Raw genomic sequence first — 26,365 nt, 5'->3', positions numbered from 1 at the left:
GTAGCCTTAATCCCAGCCAGGATGGGACAGGCAGTCAACACTGCAGCTCAAACACACAGAGGCATGAGCGTGTATGGACTAAGACCTTGACAAGGCAAAATAATATCCACTCATTGACCCAGGGTTTCTTGGGTTGTTTTCTTTCCAGTGACACCGTGCCCTGAACCCACTCTCTTCACTGAAAAAAACCCCCAAAAATCCTTGTCTCGGAAGTAACTATCTCAGTGTAAAACCCTAATGGAGACAAAACCTAGGCAGCTTTTGCTTTCGTCTATCTAGACAAGGTCAACATTATCCCTCTCACCTGGCGTTTACTCCAACTAGCCACCTAAAGATAAAAACTAGACCACCCTCTTCACTAGTATTTTACATTGAGATAGATACCCATGCAAAAACATGTGTCTTTCAGCAGTGAAGGCATCGCCCTAGAGTCTGAAGTAGTCTCTGAGCAGAAATGTTGCCCTACTCCTATTATGTAGCAGTAATCCCAGCATGACTCAGCTGTTTTATTGAAAAGGCAAAATTCTGCTGTAACCCTAGTTCCCTTTCAAAATATGCAACGGGACAGTGCATGCCTGTATATTCAAAACTTTTTTTTTTCCCAGTGGCTGATTAGGATCTTTACCAAACTTTCCAAAAACGTTGGAATTCCTCATGCTTCTCTCTATCAAAAGCAGGACAGAAAATGCTTTGGCGATGATCTAGTCCACCCATCTACCATTCAATATGGAAAATATTGACATTGTAATATAAATAATAGACGCCCTTAAATACGTCAACATTTCTGAAAACATGCGGGGGAATTTAAAATTTGGGGTTGTTGCACAGTTAGCTAGATAACTACACCATGTAATCCTCACAAGTCCCTAGCACAGAGCAAAGGGTCCTTTTCCCTCGTATTTTTTGTGTGTATGTCACTGATGAGATGATGATTTTAAAAATTAATTAAAAAAAAATCACATGAGGCTATGTAATAGTCTCCCAAAAACTTATCACCTGCAATGGAGAGGCAGGCAGCCAGGAACTGCCAGTTGCAGAATGGCCACTTTAGGGCTTCAGTTGCATGTCTCTGCTAAAATCATTAAGCCTGTCCCAGAAAGGCTTGCTTGGGGGAGAGGGGTGTTTATTAAAGAGACCAAACTGCATTGCAGGGAGTCAGTACAGTACAGGCCAGACAGTAACCTAAAAAGCAATCCTAGGACTGCAATGCTTTGGGGTTGGCCAGGTATGGAAATAACCTCTTATTTCCAGTGAGATGTACTGGATGGGACCAGATAGGGGCTTTGCCATTTTCCTTCCATACCCTCTACGAGTCCACAAAAATAAAAGCTATTGAAAAAGCTGTTGGCTTGTATGTTTCACCTTCTTGTGCTGAATTCCTCACATCTTCCTCCTTGAAACACAGACATCAAAACAAGCATCCTCATAACTGAAATAAACCTTGGGAGTGGATGACTCAGGAATGGATGACGCAGCTTTTAAAGGAAAGTATGTGTGGCGGGTGGGAATGTTTCATACACCTACAGAGCACATTGTCGTCATAAAACAACTGGGGCTAATACTCTCAGCTGGTGGCAAATACAAAATATGTTTTGTATCACTGAAGGCTGTATAATGTATTTAAATATTACTCCAGGCCCACTCCGATAATGAAAGCATTGCAGCCGAAACACCCTACTTTACAATGCTGGTCATATTTTTTTTTTGTAATTCCATTATTATTATTAATGATAAAACAATTCATATCCAGCATTCAGAATAACTACTAGAATGAGGACTACAAACCTGAAACCATTGGGATAAACAACATGCCTGGTATATGTCATGAAATCAGTCGTCACTTACGGCAGCAAACGGAGAATTCATGCAGAAGCCAAACAGCAGCGAGAGTGAGCAATGCATTTCATATGGAGTTGAGCCCAGAGTGAAATACCTGCTTAAAACTAAAGCCCACAGCTCAATCCCAGAAAAGCTCTTGCGTGGTGATGTTATTGCCTGGTGAGTCAACAAACAACAACACTAAAAGAGTTTGAAGGCAGATGAATTGTAGCCTTGCTGCAATTTCTGAACACGTTTAAGATCAACTGGAAGACGTTCCCAGCAGTTCAGGGCAAAATGCAAGTTCCAAGGACAGATATTTGGCTTTTCCTACATTTGTTTGGGGACAGAGGTGCAACCACTGAAAGAAAGAATGCCCTTGTGGTTAAGCGACTTGCCCAGAACTCAGGAGATGTGGGTTTAATTCCCAGCTCTGCCTCAGAACTTCTCTGTGACCTTGGGCAAACAGTTTTCAAAGCCATCCTGGGGAACTGGACACTCAATTCTCATTCATTTTAATGGGCCTAAGTTTCAAAACTGCATCCCTAAGCAATTCAAAGTGCAGACTGGACAGGGGAGATTTGTGTTCCCAGTTGCCAATACTACAAAGACCCCAATTAGGAAAATGTTTCTAATTTTAGTTAGAAACGGAAGTTAAAATTAAACTTGCATAATGTGAATATCATACACCGGTCCCACTGGACTGATCAGCAAGAGGGCAGTGGATCCATTCGTGGGGTTCCCCCCAAACACACGTAAAATTAAAACAATTTATGTGCAATGGGAACATTATGGTTCTGAAAGGCAGTGAGACGATAATGGTATCTAGAGACAGGCATTCGTGTGTGCTGCCCATATATAAATGCACCTCAATCTTGATCTGCTGCACCAGACATTATCCAGCCCTGGGCTCCTCGCAAACAGCTCTACTAATACACATCAGTCCTACCTACACCCGTACGCCCTTTCCCACTCTGTTCTTATCCCTGGGCCTCACAGACCTCTACTGATACCCTTCAATCATAACAGTGACCATACTGGGTCAGACCATAGAATCATAGAATATCTGAGTTGGAAGGGACGTCAGGGGGGTCACCATTGGTCCATCTAGCCCAGTATTCTGTCTTTCGATAGCGGCCAATGCCAGATGCTTCAGAGGGAATGAACAGAACAGGCCAATTTATCCAGTGATCCATCCCGTCATCCAGCCTCAGTTTCCAGCAGTCAGAGATTTAGGAACACTCAGAGCATGGGGTGGCATCCCTGACCATCTTGGCAAATAGCCATTGATGAACCTATCCTCCATTAGTTCATCTAATTCTTTTCGAACCCAGTTATACTTTGGGTCTTCAAACATCCCCTGACAACGAGTTCCACGGGTTGACTGTGTGTTATGTGAAGAAATACTTCATTTTTTTTGTTTTACATCTGCTACCTATTAATTTCATTGGATGACCCCTGGTTCTTTTGTCGTGTGAAGGGATAAATAACACCTTCTTATTCATTTTCCCCACATCATTCATGATTTTATTCATCCCCAACCTACTCTTGCAAGTTACGGTCCCTCAGCCCGCTCAGCCCCCTTACGCAGTAAGCCTCAATCTCCCACGAGCAGAGATGGCTAGATGCATCAAACAACATAGCAGGTTTGCAACGTGCACCAACACAGACTTAGAGTGAGACCCTACAGCTCATTTTTGTTTGCCACCTGAGCCAAGATCTGAATCCAGGCCTTCAGAGGCAAAAACTCTGAGGGGTTTTCAATTAGCTCCAGTGTCCCTCCTGCCCTGGACCCCCCTGAAATTTCATATTTCTGATTAATTCAATGACTATGAAAAACAGTTTGGCTAAAAATAAAACCTTCTTGAATCCGGTCAAACATCCCTCAAATAATTTAAAATATATGTAGGTGCAAACCAATCCTGGATCCAGCTTCTTTACACGCGTATCTACTATATCAAAGGAATATAAAACGAACGATCAAGAAGAAAGGTATCAGAAGACAAAAGCCAAAGAGGGGATAGCTGTATAAAAATGGAAATTATATAAATTTGATCCCACATAAGTGGCCAGCTAAACCTTAAAATAAAAACCTATTATTAGCTCTCCATCCCGAGTAACGTTCAAACATAAGGGGGGCAGAAAGGTGATCCCCATTCTGCTGACATTCTCAGCATGTTGATTCTCACTGAAAGACTCTGCAAGCAACTCAGGAGACAGGGCTGTGCACAAACGTTTGCAGTAAAAGCCATAACCAAGTGTGACCCACCTCATTCTCTTGTCTTGCTACAAGTTTGGCACTAGGGACAGGTTCATGCGACGTTTAGCTGAAGTTCATGAATGCCCACGTGCACCCACGGGGCTAGATTTGAGGGAATCTCAGCAGAGATAAAAGAATGAGGAGTACTTGTAGCACCTTAGAGACTAACAAATTTATTTGGGCATAAGCTTTCGTGGGCTAAAACCCACTTCATCGGTTGCATGCAGTGGAAAATACAGTAGGAAGATACACACACACACACACACAGAACATGGAAAAAGAGTATTACCATACCAACAATAGTTATAGAGATCCAAGCATTTCTGTAGCTGGACAGACTACCTCCACAATTTTGAATAATACAGAACATTTTACCCCACCTAAAAGGAACGTACGGCAAAAGGTTTAAAACCTATTTTTTGGGTTTTTTTAAGAAAATGCACATGGAACTCATAAACAAAGCTCTGAACTTTGGAGGGCTGCCTTCTCCATGCAGTCATGCATTCCCCATTAGCTCATGTCCTCAGTCCCGTTGGCCGGAAAGAGAGCTGCATTCTCTGTGACGCTGAGGAGCCCGGAGCTAACGTTCTACTTTCTCTTCCAATCCCAAAGCAGCGCTCTGCCTTTCTTTACATGGTAACTTTTAAAAACATTTTGAGTAGAGCGGGTGGATAAAAATCAAATTTGCACCGAAATTTTTGTTTCCTTTGGTAATTTTTTTTCCCCAAAAATTTCCACACACTTTTTTTCCACACTTTTCAACAAGGGCTTGTTTTTAGTCCCGGATACAGCATATGGAGCAGTAAGACAAATGGAATGGGGCGGACCTACCTTCATAGTTTGCCTGGAAGCCTTGAGCACTGACAGCATAGTCGCTCACGAGCCATAAAGATAACACAACTCCAGTGCTCACGATAGGAGCAGGCAGCTGGAAACCTGTTAACCTGAAAGACACCAAGAGAAAGGTTAGACTGGCAACACAGGACAAGCCAGCAAGTCTAGAAAGACTCATACTCACAGGGATAGCCACCACCTTGGCCAACATACCAGGGACTGAACCAGGGATTTCCAAAGCTAAAAGCATGAGCATCTACAGCTTGAGCTCAAGAATCAAGTCTATTTAACTAGGGCTACAACAGACCTACAGCCTCTGTGAATTGAGCACCAAGTGGGGCCTCTTACACACTTACCTGTGGGTTATAATGGCTGTTACCAATTTCTTCATTATGTACATTGACAGCCATTCTGTCTACTTCTGGTCAGATTTTATATTTACCATTTCATTCACTGGGGACAGCTTCATGACATTTAAAAAAACCAAAACCTCACACTTTCTGGAAGGTACAGGGAACATAACAATTGTCTATTTATCTGCCTGAAGCTTTTCACAAGCAACCTGCACCGCTGTACCTAAGCACTAACCACACTCGCTTAGATTTGTAATGGTCACATATTCTTTCCCCCACATACTCCAAAGAGTGTAGTCCAGACACCAGAGAAAGGGACAAAGTCCAAATTCTGATTTCTGGTTCTTTTTCTGACGCACACTGTGACCTAAGGCAAGTCACTTAGCCTCCTTGGGTCTGTTCCCACCACCTGTGACATGAGAATGATACTCAAACTTCTGAAAGTCCCAAGGCTTCATTCATTAATATTTATGAAGTGCTTTAAGATCCTTGGAGTAAAGGCACTACCTAAGTGCCTAGAGTGTTATACGAATAATATTAAGTTGGACTCTCAATCTAAAGTAGCAGAGGATGAGAAGCAATAAAACCAACATTGCCAATTATCTGGCTGGATTTACATCGACTGTTTATTCTGTATATCTACCAGAGACGAGGCTTTTGCTACGAGCCGAGAGTTCTTAAGGCAACAGAACTGCCAGCTAACCCCAAAAGGAACTCTCCTCTGGACTAAGCCAATACAGACATAACTAGCTCTTGCTTGTCATCAGCAGATCTCAAAGTACTTTACAAAGGAGTCAGTGTAATTATCCCCATTTTATACAAGGGGGAAGCAGCTTGCCCAAAATAATGCAGAGTACCGGAGCAGAACTGGGACTGAATCCAGATCTCGTGAGTTTCAGTCCAGTGCTCAATCAGCTGAGCCAGTGGGTCACCCTAAATGCCTTAAAACAGAGCTTTCAAGATCTTCAGATGATTGACTTCTTGCAAAGCTTTTGTATGCAATATATGGAGGGACAGAGAGAAGAAAAGGGAAGGAGGTTACAGTCTGTGATTATAAGGGAAAAAAGGAGTGAGACAGAGTGTTCCCTCTAAATAATAATACCTATCTTTCATACAGCACTTTTTGTCAGTAGTTCTCAAAGCGCTTTATCCCCATTTTACATATGGGGAAACTGAGGTATGGCGTGGCAGTAACTTGACCAGGGTCACCCAGCAGATCATCAGTAACAAACCCGGAGACAGAGCCCAGGTCTCCTGAGCCTCAGTCCAGTGGGAAAGAGACATGAGACTGATACTCCGCACAAGAGAGAGGTGACAACAGTGTCAAAAACATGGGTACAATTAACAAAGCAAGAACAATCTTCCACAACGTGTCCTCAGCATAATTACTTTGGGATTTTTTTGACAGATTGACTCTGAGTTACAAGGCAATTGTTAATTTTAATACAGAAGTTTGTTCATCAACATTTTTTAATTGGCATTATAGGATCCCATGCACTAATTCCCTGATAGTATATTGACACAGACTGAGAATAGCTAATGTACATTTCTGACAAACAATTACAGTTTTATGATTTATAATCCATCCCCCTGCACTTGGCTAAGACGAATTACATAATAGATTTACAGAATGAAAAAAATAACGTTTTTCAACCACTCATGTTAAATTCTTGCCTGCCGTTCCCAAAGACAAATCCAAATACAATCTCTTCTGTCTGATAACACTCAGAAAAATCTGACTGCTGCAAAAGCATGTAAGAAAGAGCAATTTAACCTATGGAACTCATTGCCACAAGATATCAAGGTCAAGAGCTGAGCAGGTTTCAAAAAAGAATTCAATATTGATTCAGATCTTGAGAACATCTACAGTTACAGCAGAGATGGCATTTTAAAAAGCTCTGAAGGGATATTTAGAGTATGAGCCAACCTCTCATTAACGGGGATAGGAAGGAATTTTCCCTTATGGGCAATTTAAATCCCCACTTCAGAGTTTCTTGCACCTTTCTTTGAAGAAGATAGCCTCAGTCAGAGACTGGGCCGTAGACCAGAGAGACCACCCTGGTCTGATTGAGTCTGACAATTCCTATAGTCCTATAAAAACAACTGAGAATTTTATTCAGAATATTTCCTCTTCCTTGTACAACATTAGGTTAGAGACAGAAGAGCTCTGTCATGTGTTCTACCACAGCCCCCTAAACACGCTCATGACATACAACCATACCTATTTTAAGAGCTTTCATCAAGATAACACTAACAATGCAGAGTCATAAAAAGCATCTAATGTATTTAAATGACCCCCAACACCATAGCAGCTAAGCATGTCACAATCTATTTAGTGTATTTATCTTCACAACACCCTGTTAGGCAGGGCAGTGAAGAATTTACAGATGAAGAATTCATGCACAGAGATATTCAATGACTTGCCCAAGGTTGCACAGAAAGTCTGTGGCAGAGCAGGTAAGTGACCCCCATTTCCCATGGACCAGACTAGCACCTTAGCCCCTGCCATCCTTCCTCTCTCAGGGCAAGAAGTAAACTATTAGGGCTAGGATTATTAAAGGAATCTATAAGAGTTCGGTGACCAACTCCTCCAGGCGACTTTGAAAATTCAAGTCTAAAAAACAAATGCAGACTCCCCTCCCTCCCCCCGCATTTTCAATATGTCTAAATATTGTGCCAAAAGGACGGAGCCCTGACTGAATAATGAAATTGGACATGCCCTGCCCGAGACCCTTATTAAAGAGAAACTCCGCCGTTATCACTGGCAAAACCCTTACAGTTGCTAAATATGATAGTCAAGGCTTAATGTAAGCTAGGAAATATTGAAGGGCACAGACGTGAAGAATAAAATCCTTTGTCTGCAGTATTTTAAGCCCATATTTCTGTTGAATAAAAAAATCAAGTTCTATGTTAAAGGGTTTGTACCCTTTCACCACGTATAGATGGGTAGAAAAGCGAGGTGGCTATTTTTAGATTTAATTAGAAGTGCTTATTGAAACCACACTATTTTTTACAATAGAGGCACGTACAGAAATGTGGAACAATTTTAATGAAACCATGCGTTGCAGATGACAGACAATTGCTTAACCCCCTCTCCTCCCCAGCCCTCTATATAGACAGATAGATATTATAGTACCTGGGGAGCGGGGATTAGAACTCTGCACCCTTATCTCCAAGACAGATCTGTACCACCTGAGCTAAAGAAGATCACCCCTTACCTCACTGCAGTAGGAAGTCTTTTATCTTGTCCATGGGTCCACAACTAGAGGGTGCCATCGAGCAGAGTATTTTACACAGTCTCCACAAAAAGCCCCACAACAAACTCCCTCTTCCCTGACACCTCCCACCCCTTCTCACACACAAACATTTGCCCCACTGTCTGAGGGAAAGCTTAGAACAACAGTGTCCCCCGAGGGTCAAAAACTCTGGTCACTATCAAAGCCGGGTGGCAGAGCTGAAGACTCTTTGCTGAGTATGTCAGCTCCCCAGCCCCCTCCTGTTACACACAGGTAAAATGAGCCATTCAGACAAGTGCTTCAGCTGACTGCAACTATCCTGGGATCAAAGAAGAATAGGGGAATATAGACATTATGAAAGAGACCGACGGCCACCAGCTCATTTCACACAGACCACTGGGCACACAGGGGTGACTTTGGGTCTCATGCCACCGGAGGCAGAATTGTTTTTACATCTGCTCAGCACTAAAATTGACTGATACAAATAAAGGCATTAGGTAGGCCTGCCACCGTGCATTGCAAATCTCCAATCACCCCCTGTAAATATACCAAAAGACAACTGGACTTGCCCCAACCAGCTTCTCCTATTATTACTTCTGATAATGATGGTGCAGAGTAACAGCAGCTCCCAGACAGTGCCAAATCCCCTTTGCTCCCGTTTTGCAGTAAATGGGGTTTTTGGACTGCGGATGCATAAATGTTGGCCTGAGACTGAATGGCCAATACGTCACAAGACCAAGGATGGAAAATCATAGCACATCCAGGGGAGCTATGACACGAAGGGGCATTCTGAATTCTTATAGGCACAGAACCTTTTTGGTTTCACAGCATCATGACGCAGGAATATTGTGGCACTGATGTTTGGGTGGTGGTTTCTGTCAGACGGAGACAGCAAGAGAAAAGGCTGTTACAACACTTGAGCTCGGGCTCATGTACATAATCCGAGCGTTCTCAGATAACCACAGCTTGCAACTTTAGGCCCCATTTCAGGGCAGCACTTCAGAACATGCTTTTCTTTAAGCAAGCATTTAAGTACGCCAGGAGACAATGGGATTTAAGTGCTATCCTGAATAGGGATGACCTTAAGCATGTGCTTAAGTACTTTCCTGAAGCAGGGCCTTAGAAGGGAAGGATTGATTTGTGCATAAGGCACTGGAGTAGGACTCGGGAGAACCTGGAGTCTGTCCCAGCTTTGCTACAGATTCAGTTTGTGACCCTGGACACATCACTTAATCCCTCACTAGGAGTTATGGGTTCTCAGGACCACTAAACAAATCATGCCACTTATTTAGGTGCCCACATATTTGCCTAGTATCTGTATTTCACAAACGAGAAAACAAAGCGGTGAAGTGACGTGCCCAAGTTCACAAGGCAATTCAGTGGCAAAGCTGAGACAAAATGCTCAAGGGCTGCTTTCCAGCCCCTAGCTCTGCCCAGTAGACAACAGAACCTCCCTGCAAAAACATGCCATTATTTGTGTGAAAATTCCTGGAACCAAAGGACAGAGAGGAAGGAGCTATTAGGTCACCTAATCCACTCCCAGAGGATACAGGTTTGCTTTCTGCAATATATTTCTTTGAGCACATAAGTAGTGTACCTGTCTGCACATGCATTTGCCACTTTGCATCATCATGCCGACTTCCTGCACCTTCCTCTGTCTGGAAGAATATTTTCTAGGTGACTTAAAAGTTCATCCCATCACCATCCTTTGTTGCGCAACGCACATACGTATCCATTCCACCACTTGAAGGACACTACAGTCACAGATCTGTTATGCTAATAAAACGCATTTGCTAGTAACTGCAACACACTGCAGTAAGAGCCACTACAGAGAAATACTTTTCAACACCTACACATCCTCATTAATGTTCCCATTCACACATTCTTACATAACAAAACCCACTCAGAGGGAAGAGTTTGTTTTTTTTTTAACCACTATCAGCAGCTTGTCAGTATAGCAGGAGTGGGTGCAGCTGGTAAGAGATCCTGCCACTTTTCACCCCATGAGCCTCCCCACTACCTGCAATGACAGCTGCAAGGACATCCTTAGGCCATTACTCCAGTGTACATTGCTAGATTAAATCAGACTGGTATTTCTCCAGGGCCCCCACCCCCACGCCGGCATCGGCTGTGGCCAGCCCAGAAGTCCTGAGTTTCCTTCAGTTGCCACTTCTCTCTCCTTGGCTTAGCCAGAGCAGAGGCAAAGGTGGTATTTGCTTTGGGAGGTGATAAACATGGCATTTGGAGTGGATTATTAGACTAGGACTTTTTCAGGAATGAAGAGCAACTAGAGCCGGGTTAACGCTTCAGTTTAAGCGGAGGGGAAAAAATTACTGCAACTGTAATGAAGCCATTTGGGATTCTCATTCCACTTCTGTTCACTGTCACTGAAACCGCTGTGGATCAAATACGGCAGTTCTCCTTTGGTTTTCATTCAGGCACAGCGTGCAGGGGTTCCACTCGGATTCTGCCTGAATAAGGACCAAGTATAAAACGAGCAAGAGGGACTTGGCCCAGTTGTTGTTGGGTTCCCCCCCACACACACACACGGGGCAGCAATGTGCTTTCAAGTTGAATGGCTTCCATTTTAAAATTAAGTGCAAACACCAGGAAAGAAACTACGTCAAATCTCCAACTCATAGACCATAGTGTGCATGTCTCCTCTGCGACATAGTACAGTGCTGCACAAAGAGTTCCAGGCGCACACGGCTCTCTGTGCAACAGAAGGGCAGAATTTGCCCTAAAACGCAGCTGCCCCAGCACCAATTTTTGACATGAACGAGTCATTATTGCACCCGCTGCCCTTTCATGGGGGCTCTGTGGGGCCACGCACACCAATTCCTAGCAGCATGCCAGTCCTAAGCAAGCACCGCAAATCCTTCAGTTACTATGGGGTCCTAACTCCTGGTGGGTCCTAGAACGCTCTCCACCAACTGCTTTCAACGCCCCACTCCTCAGATACCTCTGGGACCTGCTCCCGTCCTCCCCTGCCAGAGACAAGTCACCTTCCCCAGTCACAGGAGAAGAGCATGGGCAGATTCACCTCCATGCTGACCTATGGCTGTTCAGCAGGGCCAACACATTCTGTCCTTACTGAAAGTTTACAACGCAGTGCTTCAACCAGGTTGGGGCCCCAATCTGCTGAGCAGCGGGCAAACAAATGAAATACATAAAGCCAAGGGGGAGTGCTTCCCAGGCAATCCTGCTCAGAGCTTGTGAGAGCTAAGACGACACAGCCAGAAGTGGTACGGCCACAGGCATGCAGGACGGTCTATTCTACGCTAGTTCTCATATCCTCATCATTGTAGCATTTGAGCCTTCAAGTAGGGCACTTCAGCAAAGTGACTAATTTCTGTCACATGTGGTTCCTTTTCTCATCCTTTCACTATGGGCAAAATTGCACATGCAGCTGAGTGTTTTCTTTTGCTCAGTTTTCATCCCCACTTTCTTTGTTTTGTTTATAATAGGATCTAGGTCGCACACAGCACAGCCTCAAAGAGATTTACAAAAGTGGCACCATTATCCCAATTTTACAAATGGGGAAACTGAGGCACGGGGAAGGAAAGTGACTTGCCCAAGGTCACCCAGCTAGCCAGTGGCGGAGTTTGGAATAGAACCCAGACCTCTGGAGTCCAATCCCAGTGTACTATCCACTAGGATTCAGAGTTGCAGACATGTTAGTCTGTATTCGCAAAAAGAACAGGAGTACTTGTGGCACCTTAGAGAATAACAAATTTATTTGAGCATAAGCTTTCGTGAGCTACAGCTCACTTCATCGGATGCATTCACTAGGACACACTTTTAGACAAGCTCTACCTTGCACTATGTATTCATGTTAGCAACAGCAAAGTCAAAATTGCATTTGGGAGAGCAAAGAGATGCTGGGGAAGTGAGGAGATGGGGGACTTAGTTGCTGAGCAAGTTCATTCTGCAGTCTCACACGGGCCCCTGAAGGATATCTGTCATCTGCGCAAGGCAAGTTTTACCCTTGCAGTGGTCAGCTCCATTGTGCCTGAGGAACAGAGCTGTCAATGACCATCTCAGTCCTTTAAATGTGTTCGTCTCCCCACTCTGCATGTTATGCTATTCCAGTGCGTCAAACCTGACTGTGTCATGTAACACAACATGGGCTCCATTTTGCAACACAGGTGCCATAAATAACACAGCACACATTCCTTTTTCTGGTCAGATGCCCCACCGTCAGCTTGGGCTGCAATCAAAAATGTTACTGCAGCTGGCAATCCAACACCCTTTACAGCACAAAGGCGAGAGAAATGCCTCAGAACCTCTCTGCACACCTCTAATGAAAACCTATTGGATTGCATCGTTTAACCCAGCTTTAAATTACACCACATCATGCTTCAGTGATTTTTTTCCTGCATGCAATTTAAATGCACCCATTAAAGAGAATTTCTCATCAAATTAACCACTCTCTTACTTTTAACCATACCCAATTAATATGATTGGTGCCAGGAGGGCCAAACTGATTTTCCTGTCTGACACAGGACAAAACGCAAGCTAAGCCAGTTGGAAGGAGCTCTGTTAAAAACAGCACCGTGAAGTAAGAAAGGTGGCTTGGAATGTTTGGTAAAATACTGCCTGAGTACTAATTAATATCTGAACTCTTTCTTCAGGTGCCAGGCAGTCTCACAACCGATATGAACATGAGTCAACCTGAAGCAAAAGGTATCAAACTTATATGGAACTGATCCAGAGCCAACTGACATCAGTGGAAAGACGTCAGTGGGCACTAGTGCGTGTCCTACAGGCCTGATTTAACAAGGGATTTAACTTCAAGTGCATGAGTCGTCTCACTGACTGCAATGGGATTATTCATGTGCTTAGACTTTGACGTGGGCTTACCTACCTTTCAGTGCGGTGCTTAAGAGAAGGCATTTTAGCCCATAAGATTTCTCATCTTCACCAGCAGCAGCGTGTTTTCAGCCTTTAGAGCAGAGGGACTGAGGGTCAGGACTCCTGGGTTCTCGGTCATTGACTCAATATGTGATCTTGGGGCAACCCACAATCTTCACGTGTTTCCGTTTCCCCATCAGTGAAGCCGGGACAAAACCTACTTCACAAGAGTGTGGTGAGCACGTAGGAATAGGTTAAACCCCTTTCAAACATGCTGGGATAAAAGGTGTCTTAGTTACATGCAGAATGTGATGAAGATACAGAGAAGGGATGAAATGCTCCTGACATGACAACATGGATTCAAACTGGAAAAAGCCAGGGGAAAGGTTAGTGTGTATAGAATTCCTTACTACTTTGCAGTTCTATAATGCCTTACAACCAAGGATATCAAACTACTTTGCAATCATTAGCAAATTTAGCCTCACAAGCCATCTTTGAAGTAGGGGAGTGCAGGTAGCCCCAATTCACAAAAGTGGAAATGGAAACACAGAGAGGCAAACTGATATGCCTAAAATTATACAGGGAATCTGTGGCCGAGATGGGACAGCAACCCCCTGGCTTCTTATGAGCCACAAGCCCATCCTTCCCACAGCAGGACACAGCAAGAAAAAAAAAAACTAGAAGAGAGGCTCCCCCAAGGGTGCAGCACATTCATAGAATCATAGAATGTCAGGGTTGGAAGGGACCTCAGGAGGTCATCTAGTCCAACCCCCTGCTCAAAGCAGGACCAATCCCCAATTAAATCATCCCATTCATCCACTGCTGCCACCAAATGGCAGGTCAGACAAAGAAACATGAGGGAGCTTCTCCAATTCCACTACGGCTGATAACCCTAAAGGTGTCTTCTGAAGTACCCTTGGAGAAATTGCACTGCCCTGGCAGAGAAAGGAGTCATTAGATCAAAGCCTGGCTCCTCACTGAAACAGCTGGGGCAGCAGCTCTTCACATCAGCCCTGGTGCAAAGATCATGCAGAGGGGAATACAAAGACCAATTACCAAGGAACACACAAGGATCTTGGCTAGCTAAGGGACACCCTCTCGCCTCCTCCACACATGCTCCTTTCAGTACACATGTGCAATCCTCAGACTTCGGCTGGTGTGCACATGACACCTTCAACCATATCTCACCGCGTGTCTGAAAAATAAAAGCAGCCTCAAGAGACTGTGAACCAGCCCCAGATATGAAAGGCAATGACTGCTCACAGATGTCATGCTCAAGGCTGCTTCGGAGAGTATGCCATGAAGAAAAAGGAGGAGCAGATACAACAGAGAGAAGGAAATTTATCTGTCAATCCATTTCACAGTAGATTTCATAACTAGGGGTTGGTTTTCCTTACGGACACAATTACTGGTGTATTCTGAAGGGTGAAGTACTTTATGGAAATAACATCTTGGCATTCAAAGTAATATCTTATCTTTACACGGTGCCTTTCATTTTGAAGAAGCTGAATGCTCTTTTCAAATTATGGGCCAAATCCCAGATCTCTATCCTCCCGCAGCAGCTAATGCCAGCAAAGGGTGCATCTCTGTTTTCCAGTCCCAATTTCCTGGCCTTCCTTCTGCAGCCAGCTTCCAGACAACCTTGCTTTGATTCTCTCCCACATACAGTCCCAACCCTGATCTCTAGATAAAACTTCCTTTTCTAGCTATTTGGAAATTAAGCCCTCTATTGGTTGTGTCAAGGTTTCTTCCCCACTCTGAACACTAGGGTACAGATGTGGGGACCGGCATGAAAGTCCCCCTAAGCTTATTCTTACCAGTTTAGGTTAAAAACTTCCTCAAGGTACAAACTTTGCCTTGTCCTTGAACCCTATGCTGCCGCCACCAAGCGTGTTAAACAAAGAACAGGGAAAAAGCCCACTTGGAGACGTCTTCCCCCAAAATATCCCCCCAAGCCCTACACCCTCTTTCCTGGGGAAGGCTTGATAAAAATCCTCACCAATTTGTACAGGTGAACACAGACCCAAGCCCTTGGATCTTAAGAACAATCAGGTTCTTAAAAGAAGAATTTTAATTAAAGAAAAGGTAAAAGAATTACCTCTGTAAAATCAGGATAGTAAATACATTACAGGGTAATCAGATTCAAAACACAGAGAATCCCTCTAAGCAAAACCTTAAGTTACAAAAAGACACAAAAACAGGAATGTACATTCCATTCAGCACAGCTATTTTACCAGCCATTAAACAAAAGAAAATCTAATGCATTTCTAGCTAGATTACTTACTAACTTTTTCCAGGAGTTCTGAGATGCATTCCTGATCTGTTCTTGGCAAAAGCATCACACAGACAGACAGACCCTTTGCTCCCCCCGCTCCAGCTTTTAAAGCATCTTGTCTACTCATTGGTCATTTTGGTCAGGTACCAGCGAGGTTATCTTAGCTTCTTAACCATTTACAGGTGAAAGGGTTTTGCCTCTGGCCAGGAGGGATTAAATTAGCACTGTGGACAGAAAGGTGGTTACCCTTCCCTTTATATTTATGACAGGTTGCATCATAATTAGGTAACGGCCCCATCCAATGGCTTGATCCTTTACCTTCTGTTCAGCCGGGGTTGAGGGAAGGTACCTATCTAAGGAGCCAGCAGCTCTACTGCGTGTATGTCGCACATACTCCTACAGCTTTCTGGCTTCAGGGGGGTTTTCAGCAGCTCTGCCATCAAATTTTTTTCCCCTCCTCTTGTTACTTTAATTTTTAATAAAACAAGGAATTACAATGAGAAATGTTTGACTTTTTTTTTTAATATTGGTAGAAACATAATTGATATTTTAAATGCCCTCATTAATCAGCCAAGAAAATGAGCTGTGTATAAACTGAGGACAAGCTGCAGCGTGCCGTATCTTGGAACATTTAAAGGCCAGCACTGACTGTAAGGCAAGACTCACCAGCACTTACTTAGATGGCTGTCCTTTAATTTGGAATCCCTGCAAGGCAGGAATGGTGCTCCAGGCCAAGAAAACTCAACCAATTTAAAATGATATTGTAATGAAATACAAAGGCACAGTTTCAGTTCAAGTCTTGGAGGCCATTTGTCTTCATGCAATGGCTTTTGTTCCATGTTCTCGTGATTAAATAAATCCCCCTCCCCCTTATCGCTAAGACAAATTAAATCCATGGGAAGAACCAGAAGTTTAACTAGTGAAACAGCTAGCACGTTGTTTTCAGTGGGGTTTTAGGAGAACTCAGTGCTAGAGAAGGTGTTTTTAGGGCTCAATCTTGCAAGATGCAGAGCCCGAATCATGCAATGTACTTACGCTCAGGCTTTGCTTTAAGCACACAAACAGTCCAAGACACTTCAGTGAGGCTGCTCATGTGCTTACATGCTGTGGAGGATCAGGGCCAAAGTGCTCAGCACCTTGACAGATCAAGTCCTGAGACTTTTCAAGACACTGTTTTGTTTGAGGGGGGGATATCTTTTGGAGGGGGCGGGGCACAGGGCTAAAACATAACACAGAGCATACTCTTGACAAGCACTTCAGAACAACATCGCTGAAGACTGGAGTTCTCCATCCAAACAACACAAATCTACCTTAACAGAATCCATGCATGTCTGCCCAGCCATTGTGTGGCTCCTCAAGCACACAGGGACCAACTTTTAAGGCGTAAGATCAGCCCACTTTCCATGTCCATTAATTATACTAGAGTACCACCTGAGGCTCCAACCAAGGTCAGAGGCCCATTGGGCTGGGCACTGTAAATACACATCCTAAGAAACAGTTCTTGTCTCCAAAAAGTTACAATCTAAAGAGACAAAGAAAAAGGAAAAATGTATATCCCCATTGTATAGGTGGGGAACTGACATGCAGAGGAATTCAGTTACTGGCACATGATTACACAGGGAGTCCATGAGGTCCACTAAGAAGTTCGCTATTGATTTGACATCGAAGGTGCTCAGATACTGCAGTGATGGGCAGTAGATAAAACCCGAAGATAGACAGTCTGTGGCACCCCCCTCCTTAGGCTTCAGAGGTCGAGCCCCAGCCTGAGCCACAACTTCCAAGTGCTGTCTACACAGCTATTTTTAGAGGGCTAAAGAAGCCTCAGTCTGTTGACCCAGGCTGGGAGGCTTGCTTCTGCAGGCTGTGAAGACATACCTTTAGTCCCTAGTTTTATTTATTTTTTAATTCTGTGCACAAGACACACATTCAGCTCAAAAGAGAATGCATCACCGGGATGGTGGAGATGAATGCTGATTAACTTGGCTCATTGGAATGATTTATGATCAAAATCAAGCTGCTTTTATTTTCCAGTCAAGCTACAAATAGATTCCTGAGCAAACACCTTCAATCATGTGCATGTTGCAAGCAAGCACCACCCAGGAGTTCCTTGCACATTCACAGTTCATACTTCAGAGCACAACTCAAGTCTCCTCTGCTGCCAACCAAAGCCAAGGATCCTATTTTATTCTGTGACACTTTATGATCATTCCGTCTGCCTAGCTGGTTGATAATTAAGTTGTTTTTAAATAAAATCATCAATTCACTCCCTGCTCTCTCTGAATTTCATTATTATATATTTTTCTTAAGAGGACAGCAATGGGCATTAAGAAACCCACCATCTTTCTCTGTCCCTTACACTCACTCCGTTCATAATCAGTCTTTGCCAGTAGAATGTGTCCACTTTGTTTTTACAGCAATACAAGAGTAAGCTGCTAGGTCTACAAAAGTCCATGCACTGAATCATCAAAAACACTTGATCAATTTGAACAGATGAAAGGGGATTTGATGACAGAACATCCACTGTAAATTCAACAGATAGAAAATCAGTGCTGTTTAGTGGGTAAAGGCTAGTATGGACCCTGGGTTCTATTCCCAATTCTGTTGCTTACTGACCTTAGGTAAGCTGAGGCAGAGAGAGGTTTGCCTATCTGTAAATCGATCTAAATACTTACCTATTTCAAGAGGTTGCAGAGAGGAGGTCATGATAATGAATGAGTTCCTGGCCATCATTTTCAAACGTGATGGCTAAAGTGCTTTTGAAAATCAGAAGTACCCTGCCTATGACTGTTTCTGTTTTGAGTGTTGTAATTACATCAACTTTCAGATCTTGTTGTTATATTCTGGATGGGCTTGTAAGCTAGCCACTTCTCTCCAGCAAGCTCCGCACTGAGCTGTTACATAACAAAGCAATAGTATATTTGCAGCACTGCAACCAATTATCTCCTCCACCAGAGAAAGAGCATCCAGCCTTCCCAATGCTGGAAACTGCTCTGATTCTTGCTAATCGTGTGAAGGAAGGGTTTGGGGCGGGGGGAGGGCAGAGAACCTCTTATTAGATCAGGTTTCCACCAGATGGGACAACCTATTACAGCCTCAATTCAGGAAAACCCTTTAAAACACATGTCCCTTGGGCTCTTTAGAAAATACCATTTTAAGGCTTTGCAAACACTGCTCAATCTAAATTGGAATATGCAATCAAAGCCCATGCTGATATGGCAGAGAAATCACCTGCATTCTCTTCTCTTCTCTTTCCTGAACGTAACTGATAAAGCCAAAAATGAGTTCTTTGCTCACCTGACACTGAAAAAGACTTCATTAACTAACACAATCTCTAGAGACAGTCAGAGGGATCATAAATTGCAGGGTGGATGGATTTCCGTGCTCACTTAAAATGGGTTTTGGTGAATCCCTGCTAGTCAAGTCTTATTTATAGGGCATGAGGTCTGCACATCCACACCAGATATATTGGTCCTTCACATCTCTCACATCCATAAACATCAGAGGCTGAGCGTCAAATCTCAATAAATCTGATTTTCACGCCATGTAACCATCTCAATCCAAAATCCATGGACTCAGATTTTTATCTCATTTCTCTTCCACGTTCATTTTTGCCTCTACTTTCTTGCGGCGTTGGAAGCAGATCTACGCCAAATTTTGCCAGCAGTGTCCTTTGTTTCACGGTGTGTTAGTTACAAACCTAACAAGGAAACCCAGTTTCAGAAGCGTTTTGGTGAACTAGAGCCGACTTTTGGGCCTATCTCGACCAATCTGATGGAAATCAAGCAAAGCTCAGAAATGTGGTAGTTTCTGCCTGTTTTCCGGCTCTGTTCGAAGTGAAATTCAGGGGTGCGAGCCCAAGTGACTGAGAAAAAAGTTCTCGCAAAACTCTGCAAACTCAAAACCACGCAGGCTTGAACAATAAGTATCATCGACTATATATGGCTATATATGTAAATGCAATGTGCAGTAGTATTACCGACACGCCTAAACTAGACTCCGTCTGAGATCAGGCCTCGGTCAAGTTAGATGCTATACAATCACATAGGAAGAGACATCCCCTGGCAAGCCTACAATTTAAACAGACCACACAAAGAGCGGGAAAAAGTATTATCATTCCCACTTTACCAATGGGGTACTGAGGCACTGAGCAATTAAGGGCATATGATTATGCTGCAGTCCCAGGTGTGACCGAAAGCTGGGGTAGATAGACGCTCACTAGCTGTGCTTAAGCTAGCATGCTAAAAAACAGCAGTGTAGACCAGTGGAGGAGCTAACATGGCTGGAGGGGGACAACTCCCAGCCCTCCATCCAACCCCCGCCCAGCCAGCAGCCTTTGGCTGTACGTGTGGCTCCTTTTCAAGCCAATAGGTATAACGGAAAGGTGGCATCTCCAACGAACCATCACCTCCATCACTGCTCAAACCCTGGCTTCGCTACCGGTGCGGACGCTCAGCGTGGGCGGTGGCTTGGGCTCGCCATCCAAACCTGGACCCACGGGGTTGGGCAGGCTTGGACTTGGGCAGCTAGGCTTCGTCACCAGCCCTGCAACAACATCCACGCTGCTATGTTTAGTGAGTTAGCAGGGGAGGCATGCTCTCTGCTGCCGTGTAGACATATCCTAAGTGACTTGCCCAGGCTCACAGATCAAGTCTGAGAAAGCCAGGAATTGAATCCAGAGAGCCTTAGCTACAAAACCCACCTTCCTGTCAAATGGCACCGTATGAGTGCAAAGGATCACTAGGGTTATTATCCAGCATCACAGAACCACAGAAAAAGGAGACGGACTAGAAATCATTTTATCTGACACCCTTGACTTTTATTAATCGTATTTATCACGATAGTGCCTAAGAGTCTAACAAGAATTGGGCTCCACAGTGCTAGGTGCGGTACAAACACAGAATGGTAGACGGTTCCTGGCCCAAAGACATAATAGTCAAAATAGACAAGACAGACACAGGGTGGAGGAAGTGATGGCAACATTTTGGCAGAATTCAACTCAGAGCCTTAAGACCTTAGAAAGTGAAAATCAAAACATTATCCCCTGACCAATCCTTAATTTTCATAATTCTACACAGTTCCCCACTTACTGAAATTGTCTAACTGTTGTATGCATTAACCAGCTTGCCTAAAATATGATAATGCCATAAAATAAGTTATAGGGCCACCTGCTGGCTCAGAAGCACCAAAGCTATGAATCAGAATGATTAACAGCAGAGAAATTGGAGGAACTCAATTAGCATAGAAGAATGTTCTTTTTCAAATCACAGGTAACTGTGTAAAATGTACAGTGAAATATACAAATTGAAACAAATTCTGTGCTGACAATGTTTCTGGGGGAGAAATTTACTTCTGGTTATACAAGTCACTTAATATCTGCAAATAGAAGAAGGAAAATGAAATGGAATGAAAATAAATTAGGTTAGTGGTAAAGCAAACCAAAATATTAGGAAAAATTGAGTAAATAAAAAAATCCAACATTTAATCGAGATTGTGCCGAGACCGAGGATTTATGGGATGATTAGATTGATATGGATTCCTTGTAAGTAATGCAGGCCAATATTTTCAAAGGTGACCAGTGATTTTAGGTGCTTAAGAGTATTCGGGTGCCCAACCAGAAGCTCCTTAAAGAGGGTTTGGATTTTCAGAAAACATCCTCCGTCTAAAAATCAAGTCTCTAAGGTTGCCTCAAATTATGCTCCTAAAAGTTGAGATGCCCAATATCATGAGAGCTGATTGAAAACTTTTAATCAATTCTTCCCTTCTCCCCCATGACAAAACTTACTTTTTAATTAAATGGAAATTTTTGCAGTGGCAATTTTTGTGCTTTGAAATTTTTGGGGTTTCCATCAAAACAACAAAAATTTGAAAACCAAAACCCCAAAACCTTGCAAACGGAAACTTCACGTCCCCGACCCTATTTAAGATTGCCCATCTGGGAGGTCACATGGGTTTGGCTTAAAACACAGGCTTGACAGTCAGGAATCCATAGTTACATTCCCAGATTTGCTAAGTGACTTTAGGCACACCACTCAACCTATCTGTACCTGAGTTTCCTCTGTCTGTAAAATGGGGATCGCAAGACTAACCCCACTATCTCCCAGGGCTTTGAGGAGGCTTAATTACTGTTTGAGAAGCACTCTGAAACCCCTAGATGGAAGCATTATCTTTATGACCACCATGTGAACTGTAGAGAGGGCTCCTTTGAGCCACCATCAGTTCTATATGCTGCAGGGTGGGTGCGTACCCAACAAGCTACGCGACTCCGCCTTCAATAGCTAGGCACTTATGAAAAGAATAGTGAATTAAGAGGCATTACTAGAAACACAAAGCTATTCCCGGGGATACTAAATCAAGGAAAAGGCCCAGTGATGCAAAGGCAGCATAAGTCAAACAGGTGCCTTTCCACAATGCAGTATCCAGAGAGGAGAGAGCGCTGAGGGATTTCTCAGCCTTCATGTGTCAGGAAAGGTTAAGTGGTCTGAGGTGGAAGATTGAGTGAGGAGATCTGGGGTCACGCTGCAATAACTGTACACACTAATCAGAAGAACCAGGCAACTCCATGTCATAACTAGCATGTATTCAATTAAATGTATATCGTGTGCAAAGCAAAAGGTCTTTTTTATTCTGTGTGGGGCTATTTTCTTTTCTGCAGCAACAAAATGTCAGTTTGAAAAGATTCTGACAGCCTGTTCCATCTAGCGGGCATGACAGAATGGTTAATTATGTTTCTTGCCAGGAGAATATGCACTGTGCAATCAATAATGTCAAAAGAGAATATTATTCCCTTCCAGGAATTGCTGCAAATGTTGGGGGTGGTATTTTTTTTCCTTCTTTTCTTTCTCTCTTTTTTTAAACACTGGTTCAGTTACATCCAATATATATATTTTTAAATCATTCTGATCAACAATTTAAAGTCGTTTGGGGTAAGTGTCAATTTAACATTCTTCTTTGTGACGGCCTTTTTTCCCCCCTTTCCATTTCTACTTAATGGTTTTATAATGCAGTCATTTAGAACCATTTTCTGTCCTAAAAGCATCTTTACTTTTGATTTGCCCAAATTACCATGCATTTCCCCTCTGTGACACCTGGCATCTCACTGAAATGGAAGTTGCCTGTTTAATAAAGATGGGCTGCTTGGCTGCCCAAATAGAATAAGTGTCACTTAACCGACAAAGACCTTTGTTGTAAAACAGATGCATTTGCCATGCACACAAACACAACACAAGCAAGGTAAGCCTGGGACCTAGCAATACATACCCTTTGGTTGTCCAGCTACCACCATCTTACACCACACACAGGCCATGGCATAAATTGTGCTCTCCTAAGCTGCGGGCGTTCCAGCATGCCCATATCACCCCTCCTACACCAATCATCCACAACTAGCATTAGAAGATGGTTATTTGATTAAAAAAACAGCATGCAGAAAGGAGGGTGGGGGCCTAGAACATCATGGCTGTCACAGTGGGGGCTGCTTGTAAATTCACAGTGATGGCATGCTCCTGCTCCAAAATCTCAGCCTCTGCCACCAGAGCTAAAGGAGAATCTTCATCAGCCATAAGGAGTCTATGACACACACACAGGTACACAGCTCTGATTCCATCCAGTAGAGGCAGTGGTGTACATACAAATGAATAGTTATGATACTGTACAAACAATGTGAAAATCTGTTCTCGGGGCATTTCAGGGACCCTGCTTCTGTTTCCATGCAAAAAGTCACTCCAGCTACTCATCATATAGTTTTTTACTAATAATTTCCTACTCCTTATGCCCCTAATTCTGGTGCCTAATATCTTTTCTGCTGATGGTGCATTTACATCTTTGGCTTAGGAATCAGAGCCCACTACTGCATTTGGATTTAACTTATAGCCATAGTGTTCGGTCCACTTCTGAAAACAGCAGGACAATACAGACTATTAAGGGCATGACTCTTGCCCATAAGCCAACGCCAACATCAAAACAGCCAGGGACTGGATATTTGCCAAAGCAGCATTAATTATTTGCCACACCTGTCCCCCACTGAGGCAGGAGCTCATAGCTGACCTGTGTGTCATGACAGATAATCAAGTCACTGCTAACTTCCCAGCAGTGCAAAGGGAGCAGACTGGAGAGATGACAAGCACACCGGAGTTGGTATCCTATGGAGATAAGGTCCTTTCACCAACACCTAACACTGGAGACCTAGATGCAGGTTCTAGCTTAAATCCTCACACACATACACCCCCGCCCCCCAAAAAAATCCCACCAGCACAGAACAGGTTGGGAAGCAGCATTTTTACTGGCTTTTTTGCCCCACACAGAACAAGTGAATTGTACAGAGGGTGGGCAGTTCCAGGTACAGCAGGTAGCCTGGGAGAAGGAATGAAAATGACAGTGAAAACAAGAGAATCAGGCCCCCGATCAGGATCAGCCACACTCTTACACACACACCTCACTTCAACCACACGGGTAGCTCCTCTGAAATCGTTCTTAATTGGTCAAAGTCAATCGGACTGCCTGTGAGTTTAAAGTTCGGCATGTGCTCAAGCAATTTGCTGGATTGGGGGTGGAGGGAGGGAGACAGCTTTCTGGGTGAACCAGTATCTGGAAGGAAGCCCAAAGGGCATGCTGAGTGATTTAAACTGCAGAGCGGACAGCGCTGTAAGAGCAGGCAAAGGACAATTAAGAAAAGATGTTCAAATACCTTCCCCCCCTCCCCACGCCCCAAGGATCCCGATGTATCTCAGGAACAGAATGGGGAGAAACCATGTGGAGCCCAAAGTCAAAGCTCTGAATAGATATAGGATTACTTTTCCCCTCAGGGATGAAGCAGAAGCAAAGCCGGGGGAGCACATGCCAGCCACATCCCCACACCTCTTCTGACAAAAGCACAGCTGAGAGCGCACGGGAAGGCCTTCCTTGGGAGACACCTGGGAAGGGACATTTTACTGCATCCTGCAAGCAGGCATTCCATTGGCAGAATCAAGGCAGGACCCAAGTGTTTTTTTAATTAACAGCTCAATGTCATCAATGAGAAACAACCGTGCCTTAGACCTTGGCTCACAAGGTTTGATCCTGCACCAATGAAGCCAGTGGGCAGCTTAGCAATCAACTCCACCTCTGTCAGGATCATGCCCACAACACCTCCTCCCCCAGACCTCCTCTGCTCAACCAGGGAAGCCAGCTGTGATGCTTCTGTCTACTTCCTTCTCCCACAGCTGCCTCCATGTGTTTCTCCATGCTGCCACCTTTGTGCTGAAAGCTATCCCAATCATGACTCACCAAGCTACCATCTTCTCCCAAGAGACACTCAATTAGTATTACGGTAACCCCAAAAAACTCCAGTGAGACTCAAGGCGCTCCCATGCGCTTATTAAAAAGACAGTCCCTGGCGCAAGGACTTTACAGTCTCAGATACAACAGGCAGACTAAGCAAACATGGGGACAAGGAAAAAGGAAGTAGATGACAAGGTAACAGTAAAACAGGATTCCCTTGCACAAAGTGCCTCAGTGGTGGCTTGCCATCTGCACAGACATTTTTCCACGATGACCATTGTACAAACATGTAAAACCAAGCCAGCCCTTGCCACGGACAGCTCCCCGGTCTAGGATTGTGCTGAGACACAATAGGTGGATAAGCAGAGAAATGGGGTTACGCTGGGAGAGACAAGTGACAGTCAAGATGGTGTGTTTATATAAATCAGCAGACCCAAAGGTCACAGGAGATTGCCAGGCTAGCCAATGTCAGATGGGAATGATCTGCAGCCATCGCAGAAGAAGGAAGTTTAAAGAGGGATTTAATACAAAATAAGGTGGTGGGGTAGATGAATTTTGATGGGCAATTTGGCCCATTGACAGGCAAGGAGATGCTTAGAGAAAAAGATCCTTGCAGACAGAGCAAAGCCAACCAGAGATGCAGATGGTCAAGGCTAATCTCTTTTATTACCTCCATTTGTGTCTCAGCGGTGTGCAGCCGGCAAAATTTACCCCTTCATCAGTGTGCCACAAATGTGTTATGGAAGATGGGAGAAGAGAAATGAGACCCACTCAGGCAATTGTAATCAGCAGCCAGAAGACGATGGCTCAACAGGACAGGTTTTATTTCAAAATATCATTCCATTCCTCATGTACATGGCAAGTTTCCATGATATACAGGCATTTGGGCGATTAGAAACAAAACTGAAAAATATGTGTTTACTCTGTATCTGAGCTTGATAGAAAGTGAACACACAGGCCATTAACTGCAGAAGTGGGATTAAGACAAAAGAATGCTATCTAGCAGCGATAAACAGTGGCTGATAACCGATATAAATATGTATAGACAGTACAAATCTGCACAACAAATGAGGATTTCGCCTGCGATTACAGGGTTGCTCCATAAATATTTGACTGGCGTGGGAGTATCTCCATTTTCAAACAATTCCCCTTCTCTGCTGTGTCGGCCACAGTAAATGTGTTTGTGCGCAAGAAAAAGATACGAGCAAAATGAGGTGGTTGTGTCTGCTTGATAAAGAGGTATCTCTTTGTCTGATGCTCTAGGGATAAATCGGCTCCCGAGATTCCTCCCACTGACTTCAGTGAGGTCAGGATTTCACCCCTAGATTTTAAACCAGACGGGACCACTGCAATAATCTAATCTGAATTCCACATAACAGAGACCCTAGAGTTTCACTCCAGAATTCCTGCAGTGGAAGTAATTATTCTTCCCTGCTCTATAAGTGAACAGTAATGTGCCCAAAAACTTGCTCTTGAAAAAGAA

The 26,365-nt window shown here is 43.8% G+C and overlaps 1 protein-coding gene across 1 annotated transcript in view; it reads right to left on the bottom strand.

Annotated features, from left to right (window-relative positions):
• CSMD2 (CUB and Sushi multiple domains 2) overlaps nt 1-26,365 on the bottom strand; it is a 544,659-nt gene that overhangs the window by 453,547 nt on the left and 64,747 nt on the right. The window contains exon 3 of the mRNA XM_084652534.1: nt 4,910-5,022. Coding sequence (XP_084508660.1) covers nt 4,910-5,022 — 113 coding nt within the window. The remainder of the gene's footprint in view (nt 1-4,909; nt 5,023-26,365) is intronic.

The sequence above is a fragment of the Lepidochelys olivacea genome (genome assembly GCF_965140295.1).
Source record: "Lepidochelys olivacea isolate rLepOli2 genome assembly, chromosome: 19".
Taxonomy (NCBI): domain Eukaryota; kingdom Metazoa; phylum Chordata; order Testudines; family Cheloniidae; genus Lepidochelys; species Lepidochelys olivacea.
This window is presented reverse-complemented; position numbering and strand designations above follow the sequence as displayed.